The 26,794-nt window shown below is 38.9% G+C and overlaps 1 protein-coding gene and 1 pseudogene across 1 annotated transcript in view; one reads left to right on the forward strand and one right to left on the reverse strand.

Moving 5' to 3' along the window:
- MALRD1 (MAM and LDL receptor class A domain containing 1) overlaps nucleotides 1-26,794 on the forward strand; it is a 397,632-nt gene that overhangs the window by 112,485 nt on the left and 258,353 nt on the right. The window contains exons 16-17 of the mRNA XM_008268638.4: nucleotides 5,066-5,242; nucleotides 8,068-8,230. Of these exons, the coding sequence (XP_008266860.3) occupies nucleotides 5,066-5,242; nucleotides 8,068-8,230 (340 nt within the window). The remainder of the gene's footprint in view (nucleotides 1-5,065; nucleotides 5,243-8,067; nucleotides 8,231-26,794) is intronic.
- LOC100344340 (protein-L-isoaspartate(D-aspartate) O-methyltransferase pseudogene) lies at nucleotides 1,149-2,192 on the reverse strand (annotated as a pseudogene).

Genomic DNA, 26,794 nt, shown 5'->3' on the forward strand with positions numbered 1-26,794 from the left:
ATTTAGTAAGTATAAATTTCCAAAGTACAGTTAATGGATTACAATGGCTTCCCCTCCCATAATTTCCCTCCCACTCACACCCCTCCCATCTCCCGCTCTTTTTTTTTCTTTTTAAAAGAGAGATAGAGAAGGAGAGAGAGAATTTCTCCCATCTGCTGGTCTTTTCCCCAAATGGCTGAAATGGCTGGGGCTGAACCATGCTGATACTGGGAACAAGTAACTCATTCTGGGTCTCCCACATGGACAGCATGGACCCAACTTCTTAACCCATCATCAGTTGCCTCCCAAGATGAGCATTGCCAGCAAGCTCAAATCAGGAGACAGAGATAAGAACACAAACACAGGGCACTTCAAAGTCTTTTCTTATTCCCCATAATTATCTTGTATCCTTCTTCACATAGCAGATGAACTTATCATCCTTTCAAAGTTTATTTTAGGCATCACTTGGCCAAGAAGTCTTCCTTGACTCCCCCTATAATATATGCTTTATTCCCTCTGTGTTCTTTTAATGAACTCAGACATAGTCCATTTGCTCATTTATTTACTCTGTTTTTCAGCCATCTGTCCATCCATTCACTTGCCAATAATATTATACCTACCATATACCATGTTTTATGAATGGTGTTGTGGTTACAGGGGTAAAAGGACTGATACCACTCATGCTTCCATGGAATTATAATCTTGATCATAATCTTTTTCATTTTTATTTTTATTTTTTCTCTGAACTTTTATTTGGCAAAGCAGCACTGCATAAACTGGGAAGTAACAAAAATACAGTTTACTCAGCATGTTAGATTCATATACATTATCAGCAGCAAATTAGAAACACATACACACACACACACACACACAGAAAACAATGCTAAGCTACAAGTCCCCTGTCACTTTTAGAGAGAAAGCATGAACTGTCAGTTATGTCCTATCTGAACAGCAGAGTGCTTACACCTGCCATCTAAGTTGCAGTATTTACAGATGCCTAGTTTGAAGGTAACAAAGCAACTGACTGTGTCTACAACATGCTATTCTATGACACCACATCAAAAGCTTTAAAAAGGAAGCTCATCTCTATTTTCTTAGTAGCATCTAACAGATACCCAAATACCAAGAATTTAACTTGTGAATGGTGGTGGTATGTGATACACAGAAGAAATTTGATAAATTAACATCAGAACAAAATTAAGTATCTAAGAAAAGGAAAACCACTCCTCAAAATCAGTCATAAACTAAAATGTTTCCATTTTGCAGAACCTCTTCTTTTCCGATTTTGAAGTAAACTGTGGGCATGTGAAAGAAGTAACACACACACTCCTATTCTGCAGCCTTCTTCTGCCAGTCGGGCTCTGTGCCTCTTTGAAGAATTAGAAAACCCTACAAAACCACACATTTTCATGCTGCAAATAACAGTGTGACAAAGTCCAAAACAAGCTGTGATGCTGTTGGTTTCCAAAAAGCTTTGAGGACTGAGATGAGCAACCCACTGAAATATCAGAGGCTCATCAAACTGGTGTTCTTAGAGTTCATCCCTTGCATGCGTGGAAGAAGAAAAGAGCAGAAGATAAAATCACTGCCACCCAGACCATTGCTTTTCTTTATCTGTTAAAGGCACATAGATCACCCCCATCAAAGGCTTCATTTTGACGCTGCCATCTTGTAGCTTATTGTAGTGCTCCAGCATTTGGTTTCCACCTGCAGAACCAAATGGCAATATCAATCTTCCACCAGCCTTTAACTGGTCTATTAGTGCCTGGCGCACAACTGGGGCTGCGGCTCCAACATGAATAGCATCCTTTGGGGCTTCTTCAGCATACTCCATTTGCCCATCCCCCACAACCAGGTGTACTCTCCCTGAAGACAAAAGTGTTGGGTCATCCTTTCTTACATTGATTATTGAGTCGCCTACTAGCTCTTTAATGTGATCAATTCCTATGACTTTTCCAGTACATCCCACTGTACTTGCAATACATGCAGTAAGAATTCCACTTTCAGCTCCTACATCAAGAGCTTTAGCTCCTGCATGTAATTGATCAAATAGAAGGTACAGTGCATATGCATGCATGTGTGGAGCACTGATTGTTGCTTGGAAACCTATTGATTGTGCAGAATCCATATAAGCATTACATTTGGTATAGTGGGAACGATCCGTAGCCAGCATAACTTCAAACACTTTATCTGTCTTTATGATAACATTTTCTGAGGCGAGCAGCAGGGCTGCTCCTATAGCAGTCCAGATTGTTAGACAGTGGGCTCCCTCTGTCCTGCCTCACCCAACCCCATCCACTGATATTTGGGTTGATTAGAATCAAGGCTGGAGTGACAGAGCTGAAATGATCATCTTAATAGAACCCCAAGGGCAATGACCCTCTCCGACCCAAGTACACCAACCTCCAGGCGATCATAATCTTTTTCAGATTTATTTTTTATTTGAAAGTCAGAGTTACAGAGAGAGAAGGAGAGAGAGAGAAGAGAGAGAGAGAGAGAGAGAGAGAGAGAGAGAGAGAGAGAGAGAGAGAGATTTAATCTATTGGTTCACTCCCTGGATGGCCCCAACGTTTAGGGTTGGGCCAGGCTGAAGCCAGGAGCAAGGAGCATTATCAGGGTCTCCCACATCGGTATAGGGGCCCAGCCACTTGGGCCATCTTCCACTGCTTTCCTACTCCATTAGCAGGGAGCTGGATTAGAAGTGGAGCAGCTGGGACTAGAATCGGTGCCCATATGGCATGTCTGTATTGGAGGTAGTGGCTTTACCTGATACACCAGAATGTCAGCCTCTTATACACAATCTTATCTTGGGAATCATGGTGAGATATATATGTGACTACCTTGTGTACTTGTCTATATATGATCTTGTGGTAGAAATGGCATATTTGACACATGACATTATATGTTTATCGAATCATTTAATATGTAAATTAATTCTATCAAATTCTCTGCAAATCTTCCAATTTTTGTAATTTTGGAAGTTAAAAACTCATTGTTCAAAACTTTCATATGAAGATTCCTGCTTTGCTGTAACTTTGAGTCTTAAATGTGTATGCGTATGGGCAACAAATTCATTGTAGCAGTGGAAAAATAAAGTTTATTTACCAGGTGAGCTAGCTTTATTCAGACCTTGATTTGTTTTTTAAAGTGTTTTTATTTCATTTATTTGAAAAGCAGAGTGACAGAAAGAGAAAAAGAGACAGAGAAAGAAATCTTTCATCCCCAGTTTCACTCCTCAAATGGCTACAATGGCTAGGGCTGGGCCTGGCTGAGCCAGGAGCCAAGAATTCCATTTGGGTCTTCCATGTAGGTGGCAGGGGACCAAGCCCCCGGAGTATCTCCTGCTGCCTTTCTGGACACAATAGCAAGGAGCTGAATCAAAAGTGGAGCAGAGGGGCCAGCACTGTGGCTTGTAGATAAAGCTGCTGCCTGCAGTGCCGGCATCCTGTATGGATGATGGTTTGAGTCTGCACACCTCCACTTCTGATCTAGCTTTCTGCTATGGCCTAGGAAAGCAGTAGAAGATGGCCCAAGTCCTTGGGCCCCTACACCCACATGGGAGACCCAGAAGAAGCTCTTGGCTCCTGGCTTCGGATTGGCCCAGCTCTGGGCAGACGATTGTTTAAGAAGTTGGATCCCTGCTATCCATGTGGGAGACCCAGAATGAGTTACTGGCTTCCAATTTCAGCTTGGTCTTGCCCCACCTATTACAGTCATTTGGAGAGTGGACCAGCAGATGGGAGATCTATCTTTCCCATTTCAGCTATTTGGGGAGTGACCCAGTGGATGGAAGGCCTCCCTCTTTCTCTTTGTCTCTCTGTAGCTCTCCTTTTCAGGTAAATCAATCTTTTTTTTTTTTTTTTTTTTTTTTTTTTTTAAGAAAGGCGCAGAATGGTGCTCTGGAATTGCCCAGCAGTTCCACAACCTAGGCCACTGACTTTTTTTTAAAAAGATTTATTTATTTATATGAAAGTCAGAGTTACACAGAGAGAAGGAGAGGCAGAGAGGAGAGGTCTTCCATCTGCTGGTTCACTCCCCAACTGGCCGCAACAGCCAGAGCTGAGCCTATCTGAAGCCAGGATCCAGGAGCTTTTTCCGGGTCTCCCATGTGGATTCAGGGGCCCAAGGACTTGGGCCATCTTCCATTGCTTTCCCAGGCCATAGCAGAGAGCTGGATTGGAAGTGGAGCAGCTGGGACTCAAACCAGCACTCATTTGGAATGCCAGCACTGCAGGCAGCAGCCTTACCTGTTTTGACACAGTGCCAGCCTTTAGGGCACTGACTTTTATGCTTCTTTTTCCTTCTCTGCCTCCTCCTCCTTCTTCTTATTCTCTTCTTCTTTTTCCTTCTTCTTCCACTTTCCTCCTCCTCCTTCTTCATCATTTGAAAGGCAGAGTTAGATAGAAGGAGAGAGGAAGAAGGGGAGAGGGGGAGAGGGAGAGGGGGTGAGAGAGAGGGAGAGAGGGAAAAGGGAGAGAGGCAGAGAGGTATCTTCCATCTGCTGATCACTCCCTAAATGGCCATAATGGCCAGGTAGAAGCCAAGAGTACTTGGGCCATCTTCCCCTGCTTTTCCTAGGTGCATTAGTAGGGAAAGCATGGAACTGAATCTGAAATGAACAGACTGGACTTGAACTGGCACTCATATGGGATGCTGGCCTTGTAAGTGGTAGCTTAACCCACTGTGCCACAATGTCAGCCCCAACTTTGATTCTTAATGTCTATATCTAACTTCCTTGGTTCCTGCTGATCTCCCAAGTGTTGTTCTTGTGCTTCCTATTTATTTAATGAGCTTTGACTAGCTTTTCTATGACTTTCTAATGCACATTAACCTATTTTTATACTTTTGAAGACTATTTTCTATTTTAGTATTTTTAACATACTAAGAATTAGAATCTATCTATCTATCTATATATATATATATATATAATCATACTACACAAAGGAGTTTAGTAGATTAGCCAGTACTATCGATTATTCTTTATATAGTATTTAACACAAAGCATACAGAGAAGGTTTCATTGTATATAATCTTTAAAGCAATGGAAAACCTACTGAATGGCATCTCTCTTTTACTTCTCATCAAGGTACTTTGCCGGTGGACCTTCCAGCTCCTCCAGAAACTTCAGTTCCAGTAACGTTACCTCCACATAACTGCACAGACAATGAGTTTGTCTGCAGGTCTGATGGCCTCTGTGTTGACAAGATTCAGAGATGTGATTTTAGATATGACTGCCCTGACCAATCCGATGAATCATCCTGTGGTAGGTGAATTCCTAAAATAGATAAGAAAATACTAGTATAATCTCTGAGTAGCACGCCTAGGACCTTAGTTATTTATTTTCAACACGGTTTTTTTGTACAGAAAAACATACATTTTTTCTCATAAGGCCAACCCACATATAAGTATCATTATATTAGTGTTCTGGATTCAGAATCATTGTTTTCATGAACTTGACTTGACTCTGGGAATATTATTTACTAGGTCTTCTCTATCTATCTCCCTTTTTTATTCTTCAAACTATCTAGAAGGTGCTGCTTAGGAAACAAACTTTATAATTCTCTCAAATTAATAAACTCATTCAAATTCTGCCTTTACCAAAATGTACACTTATGATTAACTTGAATATTATATAAAATATGCAGAGTTCATACCAAAAAAAAAGTTTTAAGCCATATAAGACCTTCAATCTGTGTTCTGGTGAAAGATGGTTTTCATTTATTGGTAGCTGCTGCTACATGGCTTTTCCTAGAATAATTGAAGGCATATTATTTAATTTAAAATTGAACTTCTCAGCAAAGGATGTGGTCTAAGAAGGGAAAGATTAATCCGGGTCTGAATAGGTGAAGCAGCAAATCAGAAGGCTCACTCGGCACTATGTCTCCTTTCCTCAATCTTTGTTAAGTGGGATATAAATTCACTCTGTGTCTCAAGTCTGTTGATAATGTTAAAGATTCAGAACAAACAGATGATACATAATATAGTGAAACTCTTTTGTGTCATATCAACTTTGTCAAGATATTCTAGAACTTATGAGATATAGTAAGGTTCATATTTATTATTTTAACCTAAATATTATTTCTTAATATACAAGTGTACCAAACATTAAATAACTAGACCCCCCCACACACACACCCAAATCATAAAGTCAAAGCTTTCTCACTCTGTGAGTGAGATGAGGCAGTAAGTAAGTCATGTTAGGTGGGGGTACCTTGCATCACAGATGTAAGGTGACACCATGGGAGATGCTATGGTTTTCAGACTTTCTCGTGGAATAACTGAAATCTAATAATCACATATATGTGTAGTGTATAAAAGTTCATAATACTGACTGTCTTCATTGTTCCACTTTGTAATTTTAGTTATTTGGATTATGACTAGAAGGGAAGTTTTGCTAAATCCTTTAAATGTCCTATATTAATATTATCTGTATATTTTTAATGAAAATCATTATTTTGAATAAATATTAATTGAATTATTACTATTTCATTTATAAACAAGCTATATAGTCTTACCATCTATCCATTTTTTCTAAGATCAACTAATATAAATCTGTTTGACCACTACAGTCTTATATTTTCTATTTTAAAAAAAATGGTAGTAAGAACATAAAATATGATACAAATCTTCTTAATAAATTGCTAATTGCACAACATGAAGTCTAATGTTGTACAGCAGATCTCAAGGGCCCATTCATCTTGCTTGACTGATATTTTGGTCATCTGTGTTTTGAAAGATCTGAAATTTTATCTGTTTAATTATATGAAAAACCAGATTATATTGAATCTTAAATCCTCCTCATGGGATAAATATGATTGTATCATATAGAATCATATTATCAGAGATTGAATAATCATTATTTTAATTGATAATCATTAAGATTAATAATCATTATTATCAGAAATTGAATCACACACTTGAATGTCATGATTGGACAGCACTTTTCCTCAATGGAGTGTTTCCTTTTCAGAATATATGTGAACACACATTCTAATTGTGTACTTGGTGGTAGTGGTATGCCATGACTCTAAAGTATCATTCAAAAATAGGTGCTCATACCAGGTTTTCAGTAATGTACCTAAGAGCTCATTGAATTGAATGTGTTTCTTTTATTTATTCAAGCAGTGGGGATTTATGATAGGTATATGCTCATATTGAGAGAGCAAGAGAAATAGAAAGTTCAGAAAGCACTTTCACGTAAAAACTATATATTTAAAAATCATTAAACTTGCAATTTGTATAGTAGAATAATCACTGTTAGAGTCTGAAAATATTTCAAGGAATCATGTTCAAAGTATATGTTACTGTAAGTCTCCTTCTTTGTACTTGAGTAACTTGGAAGTTGCAATAATCCCTTCAGAGACAGAGCTAAAAATCCAGCTTAGTGCTATTAGTGTAGTTAAAGGAGAACAGACTTGCTAGGACTTGGAGTTTATGCAGGCAAGTGTGTATGATGGTGGATGAGACTGGCAATGATCAAATTGCTGCTCTAGCCTCCTCATAAGAGCAGATTCTTGGTGTATTCACTTATTCTCATATCATATTTCAGTCACTATACATATTTAAACAGAATAAACCTAGGTTTTTTTTGGAAACTTTCAATGATCTCACAAACATTGGTATAGTTTTTTTTTTAAATATTTATTTGTTTCTTAAAGGCAGAGTTACAGACACACACACACACACACACAGAGAGAGAGAGAGAGAGAGAGAGAGAGATCTTGCATTCATTGGTTCACTCCCCAAGTGGCCACAATGGCCAGGGCTGGGACAGGCAGAAGCAAGGAGCTGGGAATTCCATCTGGGCCTCGTGTGTGGGTGGTAGAGGCCCAAGTACTTGGGCCATCTTCAGCTGGTTTCCCAGGCACATTATCAGGGAGCTGGAGAAAACTTGAACTGATGCCCATATGGGTACCAATGTTGCAGGTGGCAGCTTAACTCCCTGTGACATAGTGACAGCCTCTGGTATAATTATTTTAATAATACATAGAAGTTAGGTTATAATAAGAATAAACCAAGGATAGAAAAGGGCTGGTGCTGATAGAAATTACTGTTTATTGACATTTTCTTTGTCTCACCTTAACCAAGTTTCGGAAGTTTGCAGCTTTGAAAACAGAAGCTTGTGTAAATGGTATCAGCCGATTCCAGTGAATTTACTTCAGGATTCAAACATATTCAGATGGGGGCTTGGCAATGGAATCAGCATTCATCAAGGAGAAGAAAACCACAGGCCGTGGGTGGATCATACAAAGTAAGTGGCCCTGGTTTTGAACACATCTCCTAGGAAAGGCTTATCAAGTGGCTGACAAATCCCTGCCCACCTCACATACCTTAATACAAGCCAGTGCTGTTGGAAAGATGAATATTTAAAGAACAAAAGGCTAGGTAGATTCTTTCATTCAAAATTCTATTTGAAAAAAAAAATGCTTGGCACTCTTGACTATTATTCATAAAACTGGAGAAAAGCATACACAAAAATTTATTTGTAATATATTGTTCTTTATAAATCACTGTTAATATCTTATTTTTAAAATTATCAGTGCACTGCACCCATCCTGAAGTCCCTTCTTCTAGTCTTTTTTTCATTCTTCCTCTAGGTCATTATCTCTCCTTCATCTTCAGTCTCTCTTCTTCGTGTTAACTACCTCCCCTTTCCCTTTCACTCTCTTCTCTTTTTTACTCTTTTGTGTGCTTGTTATTCTCATATGAACACAAGCAATGTGTAAAATATTTACACAGGTATATGAACAGATTTTTTATTCTGTGGTAAACCATACCATTAATTTTCATTACAATATGATTTGCTATTCACTGTAAGGGCATTAGGAAATTTATCTTTTCCAAGTTGGTGGACTTTGCAGTTAATTTTGGTTTATCCCAGTTTTATGAAGTTGGCACAAAAAAAATGTGATGTCTACCATGTGAGAAACACCATTCTAGGCACTAGAGATGAGCTTACAACTAAAACAGATGATACTTGCTGTCGTTAGGGAGATGGGCAATAACCCAATAACTATAAAGCATGGACATACTAACAGGTGCTATAAAGAAAATGGAAACAAGGAAAGGATTAGTGAGTGATGGATTCTTGCTGAATGGGACCCAGATGTAAAGGTCTGGGGCTGGGATCATGCAAGAAGTACAGTGTAGTCATTTGATATCCAGACATCAAATGTTATTTTTTTCTTATTATATTGACCATTAAATCTTAATTTTTTATTTTTGTGAATGTGTGAATATTTAATAATTTTAGTATATTTGATGCATTTTATATTGATTTTTTTAATTGTTTATTGTTTTTATTTTATATCATGTTTTGCCAATTAATATTTGTCACAGTGATTACATACTCACAGTCCAAAATGTTTGACAGTCTTACAATGATAAACTGCTGTCATTATTTCTTTTTTTTTTTTTTTTGACAGGCAGAGTGGACAGTGAGAGAGAGAGAGACAGAGAGAAAGGTCTTCCTTTGCCGTTGGTTCACCCTCCAATGGCCGCCGCGGCCAGCGCGCTGTGGCCAGCGCACCGCGCTGATCTGATGGCAGGAGCCAGGAGCCAGGTGCTTTTCCTGGTCTCCCATGGGGTGCAGGGCTCAAGCACTTGGGCCATCCTCCACTGCACTCCCTGGCCACAGCAGAGAGCTGGCCTGGAAGAGGGGCAACCGGGACAGAATCCGGCGCCCGGACCGGGACTAGAACCCGGTGTGCCGGCGCCGCTAGGCGGAGGATTAGCCTAGTGAGCCGCGGCGCCAGCCTCCTGTCATTATTTCAACAATCCAATTCTGAAGATATTGTATTACATCCTAAAATCTTGTAATTATTAATCTATATTTTGCTAACTTATTTTTAGAATTGGTTATGGTTGGCTATTAATATTTGTAAGACAATATATTAATATAGTCATTTCTTGCTGTAAACAGTTTAGGCTTTATTTACTGTCTTCCTATTACTAGAAAGGAACCTCTGTGTACCTCCCTAATTTCCTATGTTCACACATTCTTTTTGATGTATTTATGCATAATTTTGTTTTATTTTTTGGCCTAGCAGTGATCTGATTATTTTCTTCATTTCTGGATTAGATATCACATGATGGTTGCTCACTTTATTTGCCATATTTTTGTTCCCATTGAAAATAATTGCCTCGGCTGGCGCCGCGGCTCAATAGGCTAATCCTCTGCCTAGTGGCGCCGGCACACCGGATTCTAGTCCCGGTTGGGGCGCTGGATTCTTTCCCGGTTGCCCCTCTTCAGGCCAGCTCTCTGCTGTGGCCTGGGAAGGCAGTGGAGGATGGCCCAAGTGCTTGGGCCCTGCACCCCATGGGAGACCAGGAGAAGTACCTGGCTCCTGCCTTCGGATCAGCGCGGTACGCTGGCTGCAGCGCGCCAGCCGTGGCGGCCATTGGAGGGTGAACCAATGGCAAAAGGAAGACCTTTCTCTCTGTCCCTCTCTCTCACTGTCCACTCTGCCTGTCCAAAAAAAAAAAAAAAAAAAAAAAAGAAAGAAAATAATTGCCTCAACTCTTATTTTTTTTTTTTTTTTGATGCTTTACACACTTAGTGCTTTTTCTTCCTAATGTCCATGCTGCTTTTCAAGTGTTCAAGTGTATAACTCATCTCTCCACCCTCTTTTTCTGTGGAGACCGCTCCCCCCACCCTTGATCACTTGACCCTGTGGTCCCTTGCTAATCTACTGCACAGTTGTTTTCCTGGTACATCCCTCAGCCACTATATGGTCTTGAGTCCCTGGATTCCTCAACATGGTGACTTCCTATTCCTTGGTTTACATTTTTACTCCTTGCATTATTTGTTTCTTTAAGCTCTTCTCTGTTTGTTGAACGTTTTTTGAGTGTATATTAGAGATATTTCTCACTTGTCTGATTATTCCGGGTCTCCACTAATGTTTAAGAATGAGACTCTTAAGAGTTACTTTGAAGATCTATCTATGTCATAGTCCCCATATGTGGTAACCTTGACTGTCATGATAATTTCATGATGTTTTAATAGATGTTTCCATGGTGTTTTTTGAAGTATGAATGTCTTCCAATTTTAACTTACGTAATTTATCTTTCCCTTAGAATCTTTTCATATGCTATTTGTATAACCTTGTATAACCTTAAAGTTATATATACAACATATATGTGTGTATATATATATAGTTACCCAATGTAGTTTTTAAAAAAGATTTATTTTATTTGTTTGAAAGACAGAGTTACAGTGAGAAGTAGAGACAGAGAGAGAGGTCTTACATCCACTGGTTCACTCCCCAAATGGCCGCAAAGGTTGGAGCTGAGCTGATCTGGAGCCAGGAGCCAGGAACTTCTTCTGGGTCTCCCACATGAGTACAGGGGCCCAAAGACTTGCACCATCCTCTACTGCTTTCCCAGGCACATTAGCAGAGAGCTGGATCAGAAGTGGAACAGCCACGACTCAAACTGGCACCCATATGGGATGCTGGCGCTACAGCTGGGGCTTTAACCTGCTGCGCCACAGTGCTGGCCCCTCCAGTGTAGTTTTTGTTTGTTTGTTTTTAAAGATTTATTTATTTATTTGAAAGGCAAAGTTAAAGATCTTCTATCTGGTGGTTCACTCCCCATGGGCTGGGGTTGGTCTAGTCCAAAGCCAGGAGCTCCATTCATGTCTCCCACATGGGTGGCAGGGGCCCAAGTACTTGGACCATCTTGTATTGCTTTCCCAGGTACTTTAGCAGGGAGCTGAATTGGAAGTGGAGCAGCTGAGGCTTGAAGGGGGTTCCATATGGCATGCCAGCATTTCAGGCAATGACTTAACCTGCTGTGTCACAACGCTTGCCCCATCCAATATAGGTTTTATTAGGACCTGTTTACAGGGTCAAAATCTAATGGTCTTTCAGGTCTTTTGATTATCATTTTGTTTAACTGACTACAGTGAACCATGATCTTTTTTTTAAAACAAGGGTGTTGAGCCTTTGATTTTCTTTTTACAGATTTATTTATTTGAAAGGCAGGGTTATAGAGAGAGGGAGAGACAGACAGGTCTTCTATCTGCTGGTTCACTGCCCAAATGGCCACAACAGCTGGAGCTGGGACAGGCCAAAGCCAGGAGCCATGAGCTTCTTCTGGGTCTTCCACTTGCATGCAGAGGTCCAAGCACTTGGTCCATTTTCCACTGATTTTCCAGGTGGGTTAACAGGGAGCTGGGTTGGAATTGGAGCAGTGGAACTCAAACCAGCACCCATATTGAATGCCAGTGCTGCAGGTGGTTGCTTAACCCATTGTGCCACAATGCCAGCTCTGAGCTTTTGATATTTAACAATCTTCCAAAAGTCAAATTTCTGATTAGATCTTTTGACTTAAAATTTCCTTTGGAACATTCCAGAATGGTCATTGGACCCTAAAAGATAAATTGAATTAGGATGGATATGTTAAAATGCATAGAGATTCTGATCCAATAAGCAATAACATAGTTTGAAATTTTATTTCCTTTAAGATTTATTTATTTGAAATGCAAAATGACAGAGGGATAAAGGATGAGGGGAGGAGAGATGGGGATAGGAGAGGGAAGGAGAGAAAGAAAGAAAAGACTTTATCTGTTGACTCATTCTCCAAGGGATTATTACCACACCTGGGGTTAGGCTGGGCTAAAGCCAAGAGCCAGGAACTCCATCCACGTCTCACACATAGGTGACATGAACTCAAGTACTTGGGGCATCGTATACTGCTTCTCAGGCACATTGGCAGGGAACTACATCAGAAGCAGAGAAATTGGGGACTCCAGTGGACACCCTGATAAGGAATATAGATTTTCTTTTCTTTAAGATTTTATTTATTTATTTGAGAGGTAGAGTTAGAGGAAGGGACGGAGAAAAAGGATTGCAATCCGCCTGGTTCACTCCCCAGATGGCCACAACGGCTAGAGCCAGGAGCTTCTTCAGTTCTCCCACACACATGTAGGGACCCAAGCATTTGGGCCATCTTCTGCTTTTCCAGGCCTTAGCAGAGATCTGGATCAGAAGAGGAGCAGCTGGGACACAAACCAAAGCCCATGTAGGATGTCGCTGCTGCAGGTGGAGGCTTAGCCCACTATACCACTGCACTGGCCCAGTAATGGAGGTTTCTAAAGCTGCAGGTAAACTCACTGTGCCACAGTGCCTTCTCTTTTGAGATATATTTCTGTGACTGTCTTATTAATATTGCATGAAATTCCTATAAATCTGATCGTTCTGGGGTTAGGGTTTGGTCCAGAAGTTAAGATGTTGCTTGGGATGTCCCATATCCCATTTTGCCATGCCTGGATTCAAGTCCTGGTTCCATTTCGGATTCCAACTTTCTGCTAATGTGCTCCCTGGGAAGCAGCAAGTGATGGCTGAGGGGTTTGATGCTTGCCACTCCCTTGGTTTGAGGTTTTTGGTAATTTTGAGAGCATATTTGATGGGCTATACTTGATTATGAGATTTACAGTGTAAATGAACTCCTTAAAGTTGATCCAAATCATTCTGCATATGATGACCTGTCTAATGGACAGTAGTAAGCACTTAAGTTGGAGAAACAAAAATGATATTTGAAAGGAAATGAATTGAATGTTCAGCATGGACTGATGAAGGGCATTTATGGCCACCAGGTTTTTCTGAGTCTAGACAGCTTCCATTGCTAAGGGATCTGCACTGCCACTCATCATGGAGTTAATAGGGTAATACCGAGTGTGGGAAAGTGTTGATGGAGTGACTGTTCCAGTATGTCACCATGCACACTACACTAAAGCTCAGGACCTGAAACCTTGGTTTTGTATCTCGTGACTTATCAGAGTCCCTTTGACCTGCTGGAAGTGTACAACTCTTGGAAGTTTGAGATGAAGCTTGTTAGAGAACATCTTCCCCAGAAGCAGACAACTTACAATGTGGACAACCTTTCCCAGCATGATGGAGCTGAACTATCATAATGAGACTTTTAACTCCTCTTAGTCTTCCTTGCTTCTCCTTGTTTGATGTAAGCTGACTACACTAGTAATCAGACATCTAAACATTTGTTCTCACTTCACATTTTAGTTTAACTTGGTTATGTAGCAATAATTGACTTAATAGCCAAATTGGGAGGAATCTGCAGCTGGTAATAATTTTTGTTGCTTATAGATAAATACCTAGGGTATTATAGAGTCTCAATTAGAAGAAATTAATGAATAGGCTATTTATTAATGTGGATAGAATCCTCATTTGGTTAAGTCCTTCATCTCTTGACTTCAGCTTGGTTCATAGTGACCCTGACTAAGGGCATACATCAAGCTCTTTGCATTCTTTTAATGGCATAGAAGGGAGACTATTACTAGGACTATGATATCTCAAAATCTTAAATGTTCATGTCCAGCATTAAGCCTTCGAATATATTGCAAATTTTAAAAATGTTATCTCAAAAATTAAAAAGAAATGGGGAGAGGGAACTGTTACAGTCTTGGAATTGTCTCTAGGAACTACATTGAATCTGTTCTCTTTGTATTAATATCACATAAACATGAATGCATATCACACAAAAATGAGAATTAATGAAAATTGAGTGACAGTAATTATGCATTTGCTGTAGCCTTGAGAATCCCATATATTAATAAATTCCTTTTTTAAAAAAAGTCTGCATCCAGCCATTTGCTGAATCCTAAATGGTCTGTCGTCTTCTGGAATAAGCATTCAAAAGCATAGATTTTTGAGTTCACCATAAACTATGGATGATGTACTAAAAACCCAGGATGATGACAACCAAGGGTACCATATATGCCCTAAGTTTTAGGTAAACTGTTACTGAGGAGAGCATTATAAAAAAGAGGAAAGTATCAAAATTTGTGGGAGGTGGTAGATTTGTATTGTGCATAGTCATTGGGCTCATCAGACCTATCTAATAGAAACAGAGTAACTCAGCTCTGGATGGTTGCACAAGGACATGTAGCCTGTCAGCTGATCAGGCTGGAAACCATCACCTGGTTAAGCTGTAGCTAATTAACTGGTTGCTTGAGTAGCCTATAGCCAATTAAGTTGTTTTCAATGCCTTGCTTCTGTTTTCCTCTAAATGCTTGCAGATCACCATTGTCCCTTTGCATTTTAGAACTTCCTCTTTTTTGAGGAGCTGATATTTGACAGTCTTGGGGGAGCTGCCTGTTTGTTTTTGCTGAAGTAAATTAGTTGGCCTAAGATTTCTTCCTTTTATAAATGCATGTAGGTTTTCAAAAAGTTCATGGGTAATTTGCATCTTAACTTCATGTTTACATGAGCTTTTTGAATCCTTTGTCAAAGCACCTGCAAAATAGTATTAAAGTACCTTTTTTAGAATGACAAATGTCCTAAACAGCACTCTGGCCTCAGTATCAGCCCTTAAGGCATTCAGATCCGGCTAAAAAGCCCATGAGAGTATTTCAGGCATGGAAAGCCAAGACACTCTCGCAAAAAAAAAAAAAAAAAAAAAAAAAATGACCTAAGTGAAAGATCTCTGTGAGTGAGATCCCAGCAGAAAGAACAGGCCATCAAAGAAGGAGATACTTTTCTCTGAAGGGAGGAGAGAACTTCCACTTTGACTATGGCCTTGTCTAAATAAGATCGGAGTTGGCAAACTCAAAAGGCTTCCATAGCCTTGGCAACCCATGACAAGAGCCTCAGGTGATTACTGACGTCATAAATAAGAGTGCCAATTGTTAAATCAACAACAGGAGTCACTGTGCACCTACTTCCCATGTAGGATCTCTGTCCTAATGGGTTGTACTATGTGAATTAACAGTATAAATAGTGCTTAAACAGAACTTTATACTTTGTGTTTCTTTGTGGGTGTAAACTGTTGAAATCTTTACTTAATATATACTAAATTGATCGTCTGTATATAAAGATAATTGAAAATGAATCTTGATGTGAATGGGATGGGAGAGGGAGCGGGAGATGGGATGTTGTGGGCGGGAGGGAGGTTAAGGGGGGAAAAAATCCACTATAATCCAAAAGTTGTACTTTGGAAATTTATATTTATTAGATAAAAGTTAAAAAAAATAAAGTACCTTTTTTAGTGCAAGATTTTGGAATCATGGTTTGCACATTACACATATTCTATTAACTTATAAGATTTTCATATATAATTGTGTGTATCTTTTAATTTATGATACTGTACTATATTTATTGAATGTTTTTATTCAGTTAATTTCTGAGCAGTGTAAGATTTAAATCCTGAAAATAAAGTACAAGAACTATTTGATCTCATTAGAAATCTACTAGATCTATATAATTGTTTTAATTGGAATAACTTATCCCATACTGCTTTAATTTTCATGTATTCAGTCCAGTTTCTTAGCATAAAATGGAGTTCTTAAAATTATACAATCCTAAATTTAAAAGAGAGGGTATATATTTAGGAAACTAAAAATATTCTTGGATAACAATACAATTAATGCAGCTCCTGAGATAAAGCTTGATATCAGATTCTAGATCTTAATAACCATATCTTTGCTATTCAGAATTTGTTCTACATGTCTAGTCACATTTTCATAATACAGTGACTACATACAGCAACTTAAATGTATCTGTTGTAGCACTATTCTACAGGGAATGCTACTTTTGATGCATGTTAAAATTTAACTTAATAGCTTTTTTCATATTAGTTATGAGAAGTACTTTAGAAGTAACAAGAGAGCTGGTGGCATAGTGGGTAAAGCCACTGCCTGCACCACCGGTATCCTATATGGGGTATGAACTAGCAGTTGGAGGTTCTCTCTCTCATATCTCTGTAACTCTGACTTTCAAATAAGTAAGTAACTCTTAGGGAGGTAACCAAAAGAGATACCAAGATCTTAAAATTTAGATAAGGTAAATAAGAGTTATTTAAAATAGAACACAAGGTCTATTATTTAAGTGCAGAAGAGGGAAGCTTGGTGATTCACAAAGTGGGGAGAAGGCAGGAGAAATTATTTTCTTTGAGTTGGCTTTAAAGAGATGCGCTGAATTTCATCAAGCAAAAATAAGGGAAGGTTACACCCAGTTTGGAGGAATGATAAATAATAATTTTATTTTATGAAAATTTTGTAACTAAGACAAAGTACTTGAAAAGGAAATAAATGAGATTCAGGGCCTTGGTGCCCAGAGCAGATAGGAACATTAGAAAAACTTATCAGGACATGATTGGCAAGACAGCTGATAAGAAAGAAAAGGAAATATAAGGAATGAAGTCTATTGTATTGGAAAATGCAACCAGGCTGGAGTGTGGATGTGCCTGTGTATGTCTATTTGTGTGTCTATGTACATGCACAACTATAGGGAATCCTTGATGTCAAAGGGGTAATGAACTAGCTGTTACAGAAGAGCGTTACTATGGAAACTTGTAGCCTATCTTTTTTAGTGTCAGCAGGACTAGAAGAAATGTAAACTGTGTTGTTAGAGTTTCTAATCAGAGCAGCTGAGAGGTTAAGAGGTGCAATTGGACATACAGGCATGGGGGACCCTGAAGCTCAACTTTAGTCAGTTATTTTATATTTAAGATGGCTTTATGCTAGAAGTAAACACCCAGCTTCATGTTAGGAAGGAGAACATCATCCAAACCTTCGCATACTTCACCTTTTGCCATACACACAATGTATTGGGTTCAAGGGAGAGCAAGAAGTCTATACTTGTCTTTATTTTTGCAGAATATTTTTAACAAAGACTTTTCAGAGAGATTAAATTAAGATAACTTGTCATCAGTGGACTCCCATTGTGGGAAATTATTTACTCAATAGGGAAATAATCTCAGCTCAAAACAAGAAATAATGAAAATCTGAAAGACAATGTATAAATTATTCTACTCTGAAATCATCTGTGTTAATATTTACTCAGAATACATGAATGATTAAAATACACAGAGTCAGAGTAGATGCACAAGCAGACAGTGATCAAACCAGGAACTCCTTCCTACATGAGTTGCTGGCATCCCAAGTGGCAGCTTAATCCATTGCTCCACAATGCCCATCCCTAACTGATTACCCTTTGCGTCATGTTTCTGTATTTACTCTATTTAAAGTAATACCTACTTCTAGTAGATGGAATAATTATACCCTGGAATTCTGTCCTGAGCACACTGCTGAGCAGTCAATGTTCAACTCGTTCTTGTTCATGTGCACCTAACATTTATGGGGGCAGATGAGTGAATAGAGAGTATAAAAGTATAGTTCACAGAAGTGTGAGGACACCATGTTCTGATTATTGTTGCATGGAGTCTGTATTGAAGAGAGAAGTGATGTTATTTCTTGAATTGCTTGACTTGTAACATAATGCCTAGTCATAGTATAAGGAAGTGTATCCGCCACATTAGTCTCTCCACTGTGATTCTGCTCTCTGGTGATCTCAATTTCCCATGGTGAACTGCAACCTGGAAATACTGCATAAAATTACTCTAGAAATAATTTATATTATGTATCATTCTCAGTAGTGTGGGTGGCAGGAACCCAAGTGCTTGGGCTGTCATTGACTGCCTCCCAGATTCAATGGGACTCTATCCAAGGCGTTCAGATATAGGATGTTAGCATCTTAACTGGTGGTTTAACCTGCAGCACCACAATTTACGCCTCTATTTTTTTCCTTTTTTATTTCAGTAATACTTCTTTGAAATTTTCCACGTTTGATATAAATATTATAATAAATAGGATAATTGTATCACAATAGATCTAGTTCTAATGTTAATATTGATTTTCAGAAGGTGAAAAGTATTGTTTATTTCCATTTATGTTATTAGTGCTTTGTTATTTATATTACACCAATGCACTTTATATGTTACACTTTTTGTGCTTAGTTATTTTACCAGGATTAAGAAAAAATGTACAAATATATATTAAGTTAAAAAAATCTATGCAAACTTAATATTAAGTATGTACATATACAATACACACTCATTAATTACACTTTATTTAGAACTGATTTACTAGCTTTTATGATTTGTTCATTTCTTTTCTTCATGAAGAACTTCCTTTAGAACTTCTAAACACTTGGGCCCTCTTCCACTGCTTTCCCAGACCATTGGAGGTGGAGCATCCAGGACACTATGCAGTGCCCATTTGGGATACCAGTGCTGCAGGCAGTGGCTTTACCCACTATTCCACAACATCCAGCCCCTTAGCATTTTTGTTTTTATAGAGAACAGATTTCATGTATTTCATGTATACAATTTTAAACCTATAATGATACTTTCCACCTTCCATCCCTCCCTCTTTTAAAAATGTTTTCCTTTTAATTTTTGCACTAACATACTTTAAATTTACCTTATAGTCACAGGCTTAATCCTCCACTAAATGAATACCAGAAGTGGAACATAGAAAGACCTCTGTTCCACAGGAGTATAGACAAGGGCTATCACACAATAATCAAATCTCAAGGTGTCAATTTCAGTCATATATTGCATTTTTTGCACACTATATATTAGCTACAAGTAAAACACCTGTTTTTTTTGGGTCTGGCTTATTTCACTAAGCATAGTGGTCTTCAGTTGTATCCAATTTTTTGCAAAAATTTCTTTGTATAAGGTGTTGTAAATCTTTATATGATTTGCTTAACATAATGGCCGATTGTAATGAATTCCTGTAGGCTGCTGATATTTTAGCCCACCCTGGTCTCTTGGTAAGTTTTCTGCATGTCTAGTAGCTTTTGATTAAAAAATGAATACTGTTGATAATAGGTTACAGTAATGGGTGGTGTTGTGTTCATCCAAGTATGTTACTGTTCTTTTTTTTTTGACAGGCAGAGTGGACAGTGAGAGAGAGAGACAGGGAGACAGGTCTTCCTTTACTGTTGGTTCACCCTCCAATGGCCACTGCGGCTGGCACACCATGCTCATCCGAAGCCAGGAGCCAGGTGTTTCTCCTGGTCTCCCATGCGGGTGCAGGGCACAAGGACTTGGGCCATCCTCCACTGCACTCCGGGGCCACAGGAGAGAGCTGGCCAGGAAGAGGGGCAACCGGGACAGAATCCAGTGCCCCGACCGGGACTAGAACCTGGTGTGCCAGCGCCGTAGGTGGAGGATTAGCCTATTGAGCCGCAGTGCCGGCTTGTTACTGTTCTAATAAGGAGTTCGCGGTGCCGGCTTGTTACTGTTCTAATAAGGAGTTGCCAGATTCAAAGTATAAGCTTTACTATGTAGCATGTAGCTGCAAATAACTCCACAGTGTTCAGTTAACCTTTTTGTGCATTTTGGCCCTTGGCCAAGTTTTTGGGTTTGTGGTTCCCATTTTTCTTTTCTTTTTTTTTTTTTTTTTTTTTAACAATGGCATTAGGTTTAATAATAAAAAGTGATGAATACCGATAGTAAATAAATATCTCTTTATTTTTTTTTAACTTTTATTTAGTGAATATAAATTTCCAAAGTACAGAATATGGATTACAATGGCTTCCCCCCCATAACGTCCCTCCAACCCGCAACCCTCCCCTTATCCACTCCCTCTCCCCTTCCATTCACATCAAGATTCATTTTCCATTCTCTTTATATACAGAAGATCGGTTTAGCATACATTAAGTAAAGATTTCAACAGTTTGCTCCCACACAGAAACATAAAGTGAAAAATACTGTTTGAGTACTAGTTATAGCATTAAATCTCAATGTACAGCACACTAAGGACAAAGATCCTACATGAGGAGTAAGTGCACAGTGACCCCTGTTGTTGACTTAACAAATTGACACTCTTGTTTATGGCCTCAGTAATCACCCTAGGCTCTTGTCATGAGCTGCCAAGGCTATGGAAGCCCCCTGAGTTCACTGACTCTGATAATTTTTTGACAAGGCCATGGTCAAAGTGGAAGTTCTCTCCTCCCTTCAGAGAAAGGTACCTCCTTCTTTGATGGCCCGTTCTTTCCACTGGGATCTCACTCGTAGAGATCTTTCATATAGGTTTTTTTTTTTTTTTTTCCCCCCCAGAGTGTCTTGGCTTTCCATGCCTGAAATACTCTCATGGGCTTTTCAGCCGGATCTGCATGCCTTAAGGGCTGTTATGAGGCCAGAGTGCTGTTAGGACATCTGCCATTCTATGGGTCTGCTGTGTATCTCACTTCCCATGTTGGATCATTCTCTCCCTTTTTTATTCTATCAGCTAGTATTTGCAGACACTATTCTTGTTTATGTGATCCCTTTGGTTCTTAGTCCTTTCATTACGATCAATTGTGAACAGAAATTGATCACTGGGACTAGTGAGATGGCATTGGTACATGCCACCTCGATGGGATTGAATTCGAATCCCCTGGTATGTTTCTAACTCTACCGTTTGAGGTAAGTCAGCTTGAGCATGTCCCGAATTGCACTTCTCTTCCCTCTCTTATTCCCACTCTTATATTTAGCAGGGATCACTTTTCAGTTAAGTTTCAGCACTTAAGAAGAATTGTGTATTGATTACAGTATTCAACCAAAAGTATTAAGTAGAACAAACAAAAAAAAATACTAAGAGGGATAACATATCAAGTTGCTCATCAACAGTCAGGGTGAGGGCTGATCAAGTCACCGTTTCTCATAGTGTTCATTTCACTTTAACAGGTTTCCTTTTTGGTGCTCAGTTAGTTGTCACCTATGAAGGAGAACAAGTGGTATTTGTCCCTTTGGGATTGGCTTATTTCACTCAGCATAATGTTTTCCAAATTCCTAACAGGGATCACTTTTCAGTTAAAATTTACACACCTAAGAATAATTGTGTGTTAATTACAGAGTTCAACCAATGGTACTAGAACAAAAAAAATACTAAAATGGATAAAGTATTACATTGTACATCAACCGTCAGGACAAGAGCTGATCAAGTCACTGTTTCTCATAGTGTCAATTTCACTTCAACAAGTTTCCCCTTTGGTGCTCAGTTAGTTGTCACCGATCAGGGAGAACATATGATATTTGTCCCTTTGGGACTGGCTTAATTCACTCAGCATGATGTTTTCCAAATTCCTCCATCTTGTTGCAAATGACTGGGTTTCATTGTTTTTGACTGCTGTATAGTATTCTATAGAGTACGTGTCCCATAATTTCTTTATCCAGTCTACTGTTGATGGGCATTTGGGTTGGTTCCAGGTCTTAGCTATTGTGAATTGAGCTGCAATAAACATTAATGTGCAGACTGCTTTTTTGTTTGCCAGTTTAATTTCCTTTGGGTAAATTCCTAGGAGTGGGATGGCTGGGTTGAATGGTAGGGTTATCTTCAGGTTTCTGAGGAATCTCCAGACTGACTTCCATAGTGGCTTAACCAGTTTGCATTCCCACCAACAGTGAGTTAGTGGTTCCCATTTTTCTAAGAATGGTTTCTTTATTCTGTAAGTTTCAGACTATTCTATGAAACATGAGGAATATTAAATCCTCTTTTAAATCTATATTACATGATCATATTATGATTATCACAGCGATTGTTGGTATAATAGAGCTGCAACCAGCAAGCTGGCCTGCAGGCCCAAATCTATCCCACTGCAATTTTAGGAAGTAAAATTTTTTTGAAACACAACACTTACATGTCCACTTATTTATTTAATGTCTACGGTTAGTTTTGTACTATAAAAGCATAGTACAGTAGTTGTGACAAAAATGTGATGGCCTGCAGAATGTAAATTACCTACTATGGCACTGTCAGCACATTTTCCTACCTCTTAGAGAGTTACTGACTTAATTTCTTTATGCAATTTTTCCTCTATAGACAAGAATTTATAATCCCCTAAAAGCTAATTACAGATGCCTTCTTTTGTCTCACCAGTAACCACTGTAACATTAAGACAAAGTATGCATTTAAGAATAAAAGATGATGTGCTTTTTTGTATTTAATTTAAATAAACAACTATACAATAATTAGAATAAATATAAAGAAGATATATCATTGGAGCTTTTAATCTATTCTTTTTTTTTTTTTTTGACAGGCAGAGTTAGACAGTGAGAGAGAGAGAGACAGAGAGAAAGGTCTGCCTTCCATTGGTTCACCCCACAAATGGCTGCTACGGCTGGCGTGGTGCGGCCAGTGCGCCGTGCTGAAAAGAAACCAGGAGCCAGGTGCTTCTCCTGGTCTCCCATGCGGGTGCAGGGCCCAAGCACTTGGGCCATTCTCCACTGCCCTCCCGAACCACAGCAGAGAGCTGGCCTGGAAGAGGGGCAACCGGGACAGAATCCGGCAACCCGACTGGGACTAGAACCTGGTGTGCCGGTGCCGCAGGCGGAGGATGAGCCTATTGAGCCGCGGCGCCGGCCTCTCTGAGGTTCTTGAATCTGTGCCTTCTATGTTAAGTTTGGGACAATTCTGGGCCACTTCTCTATTTCTCTCTCTCTGTTTAAAAAAATGTATTTATTTATAAAGTCAGGGTTACAGACAGAGAGGTTTTCCATCTGCTGATTTTCTCCCCAGATGGCCGCAATGACCATTGCTGGGCCAGGCCAAAACCAGGAGCTTCGTCCAGGTCTCCTGCATGGGTAGTGGAGCTCAAACACTTGCATCATCTTCTGCTGCTTTCTCCAGGCCATTAACAGGGATCTAGAATGGAAGTGGAGCAGCTGGGGTATGAACAAGCCCCTTTATGGCATGCTAGCCTTGCAGGCTTTTACTTTAGCTTTTACTTGCTAAACCACAACCCTAACTCCCTTCCCCCATTACCTTTTAAAATATTTCCTTTCCTTTTCTAAAATTCTTCACTTACAGGTTACTTGATATTTTCCCATAGTTCTTGGACACTCTGTTCTGTTTATTCATTTTATTCTTTGTTTTACTAAAAGGTAAACAGATATTCTACAAATTATGTTGACCTATCTTCCAGTTCACATAGGCATGCTTTGACTGTTAGGTACATTAGTGAAATTGCTGGAAGTATTCATCACCCCCCCCCCCTTTTGCTCTGCCTTTCCACATTTCCATTTGATTCTTAGAGTTTCCATCCCAGTACAAATTATCTGATGGTGAATCTCTACCTTTTGTATTGGGTACTTTATATATTAATGAATTATTCTGAGTTCTGTTCGACTTGGGTTGGAACATGTGAGGTGTATTTGCTTCTGGATCTGTTAACTGCTACTGAATTTTATTCTAATTTGACCTTGGAGTCTTTTTGGACAGTCACTATAAAATATAGCCCTACTCTGATGGGGCTGCCCATGGGATTTGGTCCTGGATATTTGTTTCATTAGACTTCTTTATCCTGTAGGATGGCTCCATACCTAAGTATTCAACCTGTGACTAGCATCCCTTTTGCTGGAATATTGTTAATACAATTGTTAATGCAATAAATAGAAGCTTATTAATTAGATGTTAAGAGGGAAGCATGTTGTGGAATCAGTGGGAAAGAGGGAACTGTAAGTCTTGGACCTGCAGTGAATATATGGGAGCAAGTAAGAGATAGAGGATGGAAGGAAGACATGTAGACTGTATTTACTGGTGTACTTGGTGGTAATTCAGCAGATTTCACTTGCAGAGTTCTAATTGGTACTTAGGGTCAGGAGGAGTTCTACAAAGCTAAGGATTGTACACTAAGACATTAACATCATGCTTGGAAAGTACTAGGAGACTACTACTATTGAAACAGTCCATTTGGACTACTGGGACAACATACTATAAATGAAATAAGCTTATAATACTAAACATTTGTTTCTTTGGGTTCTAGAGGTTTCAAGTCCAATATCAAGACACGGGTAAATTCACTCTGTTGACTGCATTTGTGTTATAGGTAGTGCCTCATAGCATTGTTGTCATATGGTAGAAGAACTCATCTATTTCTTTGGAGTCTTTTTCAAAGAGCACTGATGCAGTCATGACAGTCCTGCACTCATGAACTAACTGCTTCTCAAAGTCCCGTCTCTTAATATTACCACCTTAGGGACCCCGGTTATTTCTTTTTTAAATTTTTTTCTTATTTATTCAGAGGTAGAATTACAGACAGAGTGAGAGGGAGACAGAGAAAGGTCTTCTATCCACTGGTTCACTCCCCAGATGGCTGCAATGGCCAGAGCTGAGCTGAGCCAAAGCCAGTAGCCTCTTCTGGGTCTCCCACTTGGGTACAGAGGCCCAAGCACTTGGGCCATCTTCTACTGCTTTCCCAGGCCATTTATAGAGAGCGAGATCTGAAGAGGAGCAGCTGGGACATAAACCAGCACCCATATGTAATGTCGGCACCACAGGTGGAGGCCTGATCTGCTATGCCACAGTGCTGGCCCCAGGACTATAGTTTTAATGTATAAATGCTGTGAGGCATGAACATTCAGACCATACCCAATCTTTGCTATTTCTTGATGCTGGTGGACCAAATTAACTTTATGACAACTCTGGGTAGATCATATGCCATTGGGTGTGTTGACAGAGCTTACAGTCTTAGCATGAATCTGAGCATAAATCTCATTCCAGACAATGACCCTGGAGACCCTATCTATCATAATGTATATATTCAGACCCAATGGTTGTTGGAACTTGCTCAAAAACAATGTGATTTGTCCTTGTAAGTTTCACCCTGACCCCTAATTTAATCATGGTGAGGATTCAGGTGATTCTCAACTAAAACTATCTTAATGATTTAATTGGTGTAATTGAAGGACCTAAACTGATTATTCTATGCAGACCTACACAGCTTTTTTATTAAATCATGAAATTCAAATCAGATCTTTGTAATGGACTTCTTCATTGCCTAGGACTTGAATTTTGCAATACCTGAAAAGTGTAACACAACTTTTTTTCAAACCTTTGCTACTTTGTGGTTTATATGTTTTATTAGAAAAATACATGTTTCTATTAAAAAAACATGCTTCTTCTCTGTATGAGTAAAGGTAATTTGAAGGTTGATAGAGAGGTGCTGGAATTTTATGGGTTACAGCACTATTAACTATAGTCATTACAAATGTATGCATCCTCAGACAGGGGTTGATTTCCTTTGCAAGTACATGCTTGAGTAATCTCATTCAGATACAGGCAAGAATTGATGCAATTCTTCATTTTCCTGTTAGTAATCATACATTCATCATGAGCTCCAATTAATGTCTGTAAGACTGGTGACAAAGTCGTCTGCTACATTGGTACTGTGTTCACAGTTTGATAAACAGCACAAATGGAGTATGGTTGCTTGCATTTTTCAAATTGATCTCCTGACATATTTTGCTTTTTCTTTTCCTTATTAGATGAAGTGGATATTTCAAAGATATACAATTTTAGACAATGATCTTCATAATTCACTTTAGATTTGTCCTTCAAAATGAATTTTCTAATATTGGATTGGGGGAAATGTGATATTTTTCTTTGCACTCATGTACTTTCATGAAAATTAATAAAAAACTTCTGTTTGAAGAATCACTGAAAAGATAATTTATGATTGCCCCATTTGTGACCTTTAGGCTTGATAGCTATATTCTGTCATTTCCTATGGTAGTGTTTTGTTTCACCTTTGTTGGTACTGTTTTTTTTTTTTCTTGCCATTGCATATAGCAGTGACCCTCTGTATCCAAGGGTTCCATAACAGCAGTTTCAACCAGCCATAACTCAAATTATTTCAAATAAAATAGTCTTTACTAAATATGTAGCCTTATTTCTCATTTTCTACCAGATAATCTGTATAGTCATTAAATATTAGGAATTGGTAACCTAGAGATTTAAAGTATATGGATGATGAAGGATTAGAGCTTTCATGTACTTTGGTATCTTCAGGGAGTCCTAGATAACATGTGCTTTATAGATTTTAAATGTGTATATTTTATTAACAAGTATTACCTGACGGCCTTCCTGTGTAGGAAGCAAACAGGCATGTCTGCCAAACATAGATGAATAACATTTTTGGACATTTTATCTGATTCAAATATGTATTTAGTTGCATAATGTGTACATATAGCCACATAAACATATATACTGTTGACTGTGGCATAATGCATGACATATAGTAGGCAATTT

The sequence above is a fragment of the Oryctolagus cuniculus genome, chromosome 13, assembly GCF_964237555.1.
Source record: "Oryctolagus cuniculus chromosome 13, mOryCun1.1, whole genome shotgun sequence".
Taxonomy (NCBI): domain Eukaryota; kingdom Metazoa; phylum Chordata; class Mammalia; order Lagomorpha; family Leporidae; genus Oryctolagus; species Oryctolagus cuniculus.